This window comes from Apaloderma vittatum, unplaced genomic scaffold, assembly GCF_000703405.1.
Source record: "Apaloderma vittatum isolate BGI_N311 unplaced genomic scaffold, ASM70340v1 scaffold914, whole genome shotgun sequence".
NCBI lineage: Eukaryota > Metazoa > Chordata > Aves > Trogoniformes > Trogonidae > Apaloderma > Apaloderma vittatum.
Window position 1 is genome coordinate 1 of NW_009710718.1, and position 10125 is coordinate 10125.

The 10125-nt window shown below is 36.4% G+C and overlaps 1 protein-coding gene across 1 annotated transcript in view; it reads right to left on the reverse strand.

The window, feature by feature from the left end:
• Positions 1-548: 548 nt before the first annotated feature.
• The window catches only part of LOC104272375 (A-kinase anchor protein 6-like), a gene marked incomplete at its 3' end in the record, with an annotated part of 74518 nt that continues 64941 nt past the window's right edge, over positions 549-10125 (reverse strand). Inside the window, exon 5 of the mRNA XM_009867351.1 lies at positions 549-697. Within this exon, the coding sequence (XP_009865653.1) occupies positions 549-697 (149 nt within the window). The remainder of the gene's footprint in view (positions 698-10125) is intronic.

The window sequence follows — 10125 nt, forward strand, 5'->3', positions numbered from 1 at the left end:
GTCTGTGTGAGTATGTGTGTTTACCTTTAATAAAAAACAGACTGAGAAGATCAAGTAAAGGGAAAGCAGTTAAAATTAAAGCTTTCTAGAAGTACAAAACTGGGATGTTTTAACTGTGAACTGCAAGCAAAATGCTTCACATTCATATTTCCTAGTCACTGATAGAATAATGATTATATACAATCATCTTGCAGAAGTATTAATAATTATAAAAATTCTTCCTTGGAAGATGCTAAGAAATCAGAAGTTATTAAGCAATTGGAGAAGAAAAGCCTGAAGAAAAAGGAGATGTTATATTTTTTTAAATCAAAATAATAAATTGCTATGAGATAATGGTAGGTAGTCCTATGAACAAATCACAATCTGGATAATTTTTCCAGAAGCCATTATTTTTTGCATTCATATATGAAGAGTCAATATATAGAGTTTTCCCCTGCCTCCTGGCCTAGGAAGAAAAATCCTGGTTAACTAGAAGTAAGAAAAAGTATATCATGTTAAAAAAAATACAGATCAGTGAGAATAAAACAACAAAAAGAATAGTTCCCTACCCATTACTTCCCACTGTGTGAACTTTTGACATATCAGCAAACTCTTCCTTTCGCTTGCTACTACTGTTGTACTGCTCACTGTACAGCTTTAAGGACATCTGTTCAACAGCGTCTCTTTGTGCTTCCAGATAGCATAGCTGAACCTCAGCCTAGAAAGAGAAAACAAAGAGAAAAAACACAACAGAACTTTAAAAAAAATAAAAATCAGAAAGAATGCATTTAAACCAAACACTTTGGGACTGCAACAACTCTCTCCAAATGATTCCCACCATCATCTTCCTGCTTGCATGACAGTCAAAAAGGCTGAACTGTTAAGTAGAGAAAAGAGTATTCCCAAATGCTAGAAGTGAACTATTTAGCTTTCTATCAGGGAATGTGCTATATACTCTGTATAATGTATATCCAATCAAATGTTGCACAAAATTGTCTGGAACTGAATAAAAAAATATATTAGAAATCACATACGAGGACATAACAGGTAGATAAATAAAATGACATTTCTTACTGGCTTCAAGACTGATGTTAACACATTGCCTATGCTTCATAGTTAATGAAAGCCATATTGCCATAGGTAAGGGTTTTTTTAAATAGTAAGTGTAAACAAAACCAAGAAAATTGATATTATTCACATTCTGCTTTCCCATATCTGTCATTCACTGATTACTCAGCAATTTTAATTGTAAGGGAGACGGCACTAAGTGAGATGTGCTGTTTTCCATCAGACTCTGTGCCTGACCAGAAGAATGTTGAATAATATTTGGCATCATAACTTATAAGACACTTTATTTATTGCAGCTGTGGTGATCAGTTTGATTCTGAGGCTTAGAGAACCAGATGATAAAAGGATGAAACCTGCTGTTTGCCACACTTGCCCCTAGGAACAGGACAAAGAACAAAGGGCACAGTAAGTTCAAAAGCACTTCGGGACCATTATGTTATTGTTTTCTTTTAATATGCTTCACTGAAAGAAAAACGTATTACAAATTCTGATAATGCTACAAAAACTGCTACTTCTGTGTAACTACATACTCTCATTTTTCATTAGGAGGAGAACACCTGCTTAACTATCTGGTGCCATGGCAAGTAAATGAAACAAGCACGGAGGGAATTTCGTATAAGGAATCTCTTGCATTTTCTATGGCAGAAGGCAGGGCCGTGGAGAGTTTGCTTGGCTGTTGACAGTCCAGCAGTTGCCCATCTGTGGAACAACGGCAGCCACACAGAGAAAGGAGTGAAAGGGCTAGAGAGGAGAAGGGGATTCTGCAAAATCCAGGAGAAATGCAAGTGAGGGAAAGAAATAGGCACTGAAGAATGTCAGTAAGGAAAGTCTGAAGGAACATTGGAAAGTCTTCCCAAGCTTGTGGTAACAACTGTTACGTATATTTGCTTATGTCTTGCCTTGGTGCAATTTTTGCTGAGTAATAACGTAGCTGATTTGGAAAACTCCATTACTTCTTAACATTTCTCTTTCAAACACAGCTTCCTCTCCCAGTTGCCTCTTATGGTAAGATTTGTTATGTTTCACAGTAAAGCTCAATATGTTTTTGAGAAATTAAAAAAAACCATTAAAAAATACTAGCAATTTTCCAAAGAGACACAAGATTCCAAGTCTTCTGTGCAGGTCTTCTAGTGTGCTAATAAATGAAACACAAGGCCTTCATACTTAGTCTAAAACAGTGGAAAATTAAACCACACAAGTTTACCAATGAAGAAACTTTACTCAAATACAAGACTAACTAGTTGGGACTGTCCAGTTAGAGTAAAACATGGAGGGTTGAGAGAGCTATAAAACGTGTTCATTCTGACACTATAAATAAAATCGCTGTTTATAAAATTCAGAAATGAGCAAAACCAGCAAATAAACAAACATCATCACCTTCCTGTTCCTCTTCCACCCCCAAGTACACTTTTCTTTGAACTGATAAACAACGCCCTTCCACAGCGTATCTTGATCAGATTTCTTTTTTGGAAGGATTCTTCATCAGTAAGAATAATCTTCCAGTTGAGTATTTTGTATTGTCCACATAAGGCTATACATTTGTTCTTTTAATTTCTTCTTACCAGAAAGCAGTTATTCACCTGTTGTTTTTATTTCAGTTACAGTTGAAATTATAATTTCAGTCTAAATCCCTGTTGTGAGTGACCTGTAACTTTCAAGAACAATTACATTATCAATTAAAATATTCCATGATTGTTTTAAGCCTAGATTTAAGCCTCACCTACCAGTGAAAGCCTGCGGAAAACTTTAAGCAAATAATTTCCCTGATTTTCAGGACTGGTTTGGAAATCATGATAAGTAATACTTCCTTTTCCCCTATAGGTTTTGGGTGGGGTTTCAGATGGGGGTTAGGGGGTTTATTTTGGTTGGGTTTTTTGGCTATTGTTGAAGATACCCATACAACTCCCTCCTTCCCTCCTGTTCCAGTACTCCAAAATGAGGAAATTCACATGCAGCCTAAAATGTGGAACCTCACATATATGAATTAAATCTATGAACTATACGAACACATGTCACTTCTCAAATATATGACTATACAAATACTTGAGATACACTTTTTTTTTGGCATCTTCTAATTCCCTTCACTACAATTTCCTTTTATAATAAGAAATGGGAAAAATAAAGAAAGCAACTTTTCACAGATCTTTCCTTCTCTGTTCAGTTGTAAAAAATATTTGTAAATAGTCAAATCCTTAATGTATATGGAAAATGGAGGAAGAAAAAGGAAGATGAAATAGAATAGTGAGGGAAAGGAAAAACAGGATGGAAAGAATAAGTAAATATATGGAAAGGGATGAATAAGAATCCGCTTTTTCTTCCTCATAGCTATAAGGGCCTCTTGTATCGAGGATTATGAACTCCATCAACATCAAACACTATGAATCCTGAATACAAGCAACTGTGTCTCAATTTTTGTACCTCAGAAATATGATCCCTCTATAAATCAAATATTTTTGGTTTTAAACTCAATTTCTGTCTTCAACGATTGCAAATACTTACAACAACTCAAACTCAGGCAGCATAAAGTTTCAGATGGATCTCTCTGATTTCTTTTCTGTATGAATTCATCTATCTCACTGTTGTACTTAAGCATTTTTTTGTCCCTGCTCTACTGACATCAACTGCAAATCCAAACAGGCTTTGAAGACCTCGAGTAGCTATTGATTAGTTTAAGTCTCAAAAACCTACATTCTGCAGAAGCTGAACTAAGAGGCACAAGGCAAAATCCAGAAAATAGTGCACAGTTCAGATATGCAATAAATCTATGTCAGTTTATTTTCAACCTAAAACCTTAAATGGGAATGAAGGACTAGTTTTGCAGTGTTCTGGCAGAATAAATTAGCAACTTTATTAATTGCTAATCAAATACAGACAACCTACTTGTGTTATCTTCTAGCTTATTTTCAGTGTGCGTTTTCAGATTGCACTACATACACTTTCTTGTTACTTAACACAACTATAAGAACTAATCTCTAGCAAAAATGCCTCTATGGACATGGGTATCTAGCATACCCTGAGAAAATCTGAGATATGCATCATTCCAAACACATGTAAAAGAAATTGGGTGGGAGGTAATCATTCATTTCGTCTTAGTGCCCCACCTTAGAAGTGGAATTCAGTCTCTTTTCAGAGGATGTAGCAAGTCAGAATCAGTGAAAAAATGAACATGGAAAAAGAAAAGTCAAGGAATGACACTCAGTAGCTATTTTCCACTTCATGAGTCTCTTCCAAGTGACTATTTTTGCAGTAAAAGCACAGTAAAACTGCTCATGGTGGTCTGCTTACACATTTCTATAGATTCTCTAGCAGTCACTGTCCTACCAGGATGGAATGAGTTTACAATATTCTGTTGTAAATTAAACTGAATTATTTCTAATGACAAAACACTCTCATTTCCTTAGCCTGGTGGATCCAATCTCCAAACAAGACTATGAAAAAGCAGAAGTCTCTGGGGAAAAACTGTGAAAAAAATTCTATACTAGTCCCAAATACTCAGTTCTAGTGATCGATTAACAATGGTAAATATTTTCAAGACTATTGTCAGAAAGTTCCATGTCTAAAAAGCAAGACCTTATAAATAAACTGAGGGAGCCTAGGGTGCAGAATCTGTTCCTGAAGACTGGCTTTGCATGACAACATAAAATGTCCTTTACTACACAGATCACAATATAACACAAATGAGTAATCAGTGACAATACAAATCAATGGAAATACATTGTATTTCTTGTTAGACCTACATGTCAGAATGACCTTATTCTGAAGTGGAGAAAGACAAGATGAGGGATAATGGCTGTTACTAAGGGAGCAAGGAGATTGAAAGGTTATATTGTACACAGTGTGCCAAATGAGAGACTCAAAATTCAGTTACACCAATGAGAACTAAGCACTAGCGTTGTTCTGTTGCAAATACTTTTTTTACACTGGAATGTACTAGAATAAATATCACTGAAGTGGTGTTGAAGGTAAGTTTTCTCGGACACTGTTTCTTAGGGAGCACAAACCTTTTATTACACTCTATGTTACTGTAAGCAAACCACTCTGTGTTTTAAATATATAAATTATAATACATTCCATTGAACTTGAATTATGAAAGTGCCCATCTTGCATTATTCTTTCTCTACAGTGCTGTAGAAAAGCTAGACCACTGCCACACTAGACTGTAATGACTCTAGAATTACACATGAATACAGACATAGTTCAGTTCCTGTGCCATTAGTTGAACTTCAGCTGGATAAAAACATTTTATCTTAAATTAAAGCACAAATTCCAGCTTCTGCCAAAGAAGGAGGTGGCCAGATAGCATTATGCAGTACATAGACTTAAAGACTCGCCTGTATGTATATGTTATAGAACTGCAAACTCAGCTGCACTATTCTAAGAGGATGTATAACGCAGCACACTTCATATCTCTGTAATTGGTGAATTTTGGGGGGAGATAAAATTGGGAGTAATTCCCTAACAGAAATAAATCGATCACAGTAGCATTTCTGTGGTCATATCTGTGCCTTCAAGCATTTTTGTTGTTTTCTGTCACATTATTCAGTCTATTTCTCCACATGCTAAACTTACAGAAAAGGCTTTTTTACAGGATAAGAAACACCCTGGCTCTGTCACAGATGCAGCTACTGAATAAAATTATGTTCTGGAGTAGTACATGGCTCAAAATATCTTCCATGGAGGTGCAGCTTACAGAAAGAGCTCTTTGGCAGGCAAGAGTTTGACCAAAGGCTGGACAGACAGACTTGCTCATCCACCACTCCATCCCTACAGCCAGCCAACAGGCGTTCTATTGCTGAAAACACTTAGGGTAGAAGCAGTGCTTCCAAGAAGTCACCCCAGCATTTTGGATGGCAGTGTATAACAGAATCACAGGATCATCAGATCATTTACTTTGGAAAAGACCCTTAAGATCAAGTCCACCACTCAGCAGTTCTAGGTTTTTTAGACTTCATGAGACTTCTTGGAAGTACTGCTTCTACCCTAAGTGTAGGCATTTGTTTTTGTGGTTGAAGCAGGATGATAACTCTTACTTTCTGTTGTTTTTCGGTTGCTTTGTTTTATACTTTTTTCCCTCTCCCTTTGCATAGTTAAAACGGGAACCTTGCTGCAGCTCACTTCTTCCTTAGTCTGTTACCCTTCCTGCTTTTGGCTCCCCTGCCTCTTCCATTCTTCATCTTGCACACTCTCTTCAGGACTGAATCAGATTAAAAAATAATCCTATATCATGAAATATGTTTACTGAGATCATCCTATTACAAAGGGCACAGTGTGCTTTGATCATGCAGGAAATTAATTCTGTTAATCAGGGCATGCTTGTTACTAGTTAAAATCTTAGCAAAGTGTTTTTATCATGACACATCTCAGAAGTGCTTTTATACTGATAAGAACTTTATCACTTAGCGCTTTGTTTTTCAGTGTACTAACACAATCACAACATGAAACCTCCACATAGAATGAGCAAAATTACAAGGCAATAACATTCTTGCTTATCAGAGTACTTAACTCATTGTAGAGTTTAAGTAACAGCAGTAACAGCACAGTGAATTTTGAGCCATAAATTGAAATTTTAGATAGAGAAGGGCTTTGTTATAGCAAACAAACAGAACGTCAGGCAGTGCCCAGAGTATTCACAAATATCGGGGAGGAAGGAAAAACAGAACAAGATAGTAAATAACACCAATACCTTTTTGCAGGGTTTCCCTTGGCTTTCAGAAATACATTTTTTTTTTTGCTGTTTTCTTATAAAGATTAGGAACATGACCTGTGACTTCAGGACCATGGAGTGCAAACGCAATCCGTATTGTGGCCTCAGCAGCATTGTCTGACCAAATCCATGGAGGTGTCCTGATCATGCTGTTAATTTAAAATCTGGACCTCTGGTGTCTACTTCCTGACTGCCCCCTGCCTTTCATTCGGTTCAGTGTAACGCTAAATACAACACAAGAGCATGGAATGTCCTGTGCAGCAAACAGATCTCAGCTATGTACCTGAAAAGTTCCCTATCTCACAAATCCCAAAAAGCACTGAAGAAAACTATGGCAGGATTAACCTCCCCAGAGACTTCCAAGGCTGTGAATAGTTTCTGACAACAGCATCCCAAAATTGCAAGTGAAAAAAGTCCTTGTAACAATGGGAATTGAACAACGGCCAGTATCTTTTTCTGCTGTTCTTGCCTGGCAGGTCTGCGTCTCCAGCCTGCACTACAAGAGTGACAAGCAGGATGCAAACGGGTGTGCAAGAATCAAGGGCCAGGTGGGGAACTGGCTTGTTCTCATAACAGAAATGGCTGGGGTGACAGAACAGCACTTGCTACAACCAGGCAGAATACACAAATGACAAGGATGTCACTTTGAGTGACATCTTCACGTGCCACAAGAACTGTAAGCCCAAACAGACCCATTTTTACAAACCCAGAGGTAGCAATTCATCAACACAACCTTTTGTCTCGCTTTCTGTCCTGTCCAGCAGAGAAACCAATTCATTAGAGGAGGCAAGAACACAGATGTGTTGTATTTAAACACAAGGCTTTCCGAGCCAGCTTCAAGATCCCCAAGTAGTCAAGAAGAGGTAAGACCAGACAGACACAGAAAGTCTTTCCTCAATGTGCTAAAATTGTAAACTTAATCTTACTTAATTAAAACCTCCACTATTTGCACAGTAATGATTATTCCTACCGTTCCCTCTGTTTGCACTTTTAGAGCAATGAAGTGGCTTAAGAGGAGATTGTTAAAGAGTCTGCCTCTCATCCAAAGCACTGATATTTCTAAAAGTCATGCTCCTCTAAAAGGCTTTTGCACCAAACCGTGCTTGATCTGTAGGGCTGGGCGTTGAAAATGGCCAGGCCCTTAAGGGTGAAGGTACCGACATTCAGAATTCAGGACAGCACACATGTACAAGAGAAACTCCAGAGAGATGGTGCACATTCCTCCGCCCCCACTTTTGCAGCAGAATGACACATACAATTCTATTTAAAAATAATGAGGCAAAGTAGGCCTTGCAAAACCAACACCTCCTAGGGAAAACTACCCAACACATCCCAAGAAGGCATGACTGAGCTAATATAAAAATGTTATGGCCTTTTCCCTGGAAATTTTGCTCAGAGATCTATGCTGTGCATATTTTGGAGAAATGTCTTTTCTCACCATTGGGAGCTGTGCTGTCTTACAGTGAATTGAAAGCTGACGTCTTCTTTGTAGAAAGTGCCTTCTAAGTTATGTAAATTTATTATATTAAAAAATCTCATTTGGAAGTAAATATAAGGTAATTATTTAGTTCTTTAAGGTTGCCATGTACAAATCTGAACTTACTTTGTAACACACATCGACTTTTAATTAATATGACCATACTGTTACATTAGACCTGTTTTATGTTTTGATATATTTTCATGAACAGAGATTTTTATACAATTCTATTACTTTTTTGCTGAAAAAAGAACCTACATAAAATGTAGAAAGGACTAGAAAGATGATGTCATGTTACAGAAAAAATATGAAAACTTTCTTCTGTAATACTGCATCATTTACATGGGCTCGTTACATAGTAATGAGCATGTTACATAGTAAGTCTTTTAAATACCGCATAAACATTTTGATTTTTTCCTGAGTACCTCTATTTTAAACCTATATATGCTTCAGAAATATTCCATATTTATTAATCTTATCATTCAAAAAATATATATATATAACTACATCCACAATTTCCTGTAAAGACCAGCTCACAAAATTGGAGAAGTTTTGAGCTAAAGTCTCCTTTAGATTAAATATTTTGAGTCAAATATTTTGAGAGGCTTAATAGTGTCAAACATTTTCAAGTCCAAACTCCTACACTCCTAGCTTGAAGACTCTCCTTGAATGCTCATTTGACTTGTTCTGAAATTGAGGAGATTCTTTCCATGCCTAGACAGTCTATTCGATCTTATATTACCCTTAAAGATGGAAAGGTTCTCTTATTATACAATGTTAAGTGGCTGGGTTTTGTGTTGTTGGCTTGGATTTATAATTTTATTTCTCTTGCAGGGAGAAATTATAAATTTTTCAACATAATTTTCAACAAAATTATCAAACTATTGATGATATAAAATTAGGATAGGAACACAGGACTTTGTGCAAGGTTAGGTAAGAATAGGCACACTATGAAGGAGCATAAAAACTACATGTTACTTAATCACTTAACAGCAGAGAAATGCAAGCCAAGTAATTTTCTCTGTACACTGTTTTTCTTATCAATCTATATGGGAGATAAAGATATATATATACTTTTTGAGGAAAAATAAATACAGAAACATAAAAAAATAATTTGAAGAAATTTAAAAAATATTACCAGTAACACCATCAGTAATTATTGTAGCAATGGCAAAACATACAGTTTAATATGTTGATTCGTGCAACTGCCTTGCCATGTACTAAAAGCAGGCACAGACTGGGGCTCCTTTGAGCTTATTTATGATCCTCAGATGAGGAGCCTCCTGAAGCAGCTGACACCTACTGAGGTAGAGGGAACTGTAAAAAGATAACTGTTTTAAACATAAAATATTTGTATTGCTGAGAGGTCAGCTTTGCTGCTGCTGACTTCATTGCAATTTGCATACTATTAAAGCATTACCCATAATGTTTGTAAAATTTAATTTTAAAGCTATGCTGTTAAAGATGTTTGCTGAATTGTAAACACCTAGGACATTTGGGAAATTTGTTAACACTTTGATAGTTACATTATTTCTGCCTGACTTTGCTTTTTATTTGCCCCCCCCCAACATGCACTTACTATCCTCTTCTTCCATTTCACGACGATGAATCACATTTTAATGGAAGCTGAGATACTTAAAAAGCCCCAAGTATACTGCTACAGTACAGTAATAGAGATAACTTTTATTCTCAGTATATTTAAGTTTGTTAAAAATGTCACTAACTTATTTATTTACTTTTTGCTAGGGGCTGAGATCCAATTATACTCCTATAGAATAGAGGTGATCGTTATGATTTCCTACTTCACTCTAATACAGGCTTTCTCATTAAATCTCACAGCTCAGTAATCACAGTCATCACATTTGTGTTTCAGTGCTGCATTCTCACATTCTCTTTC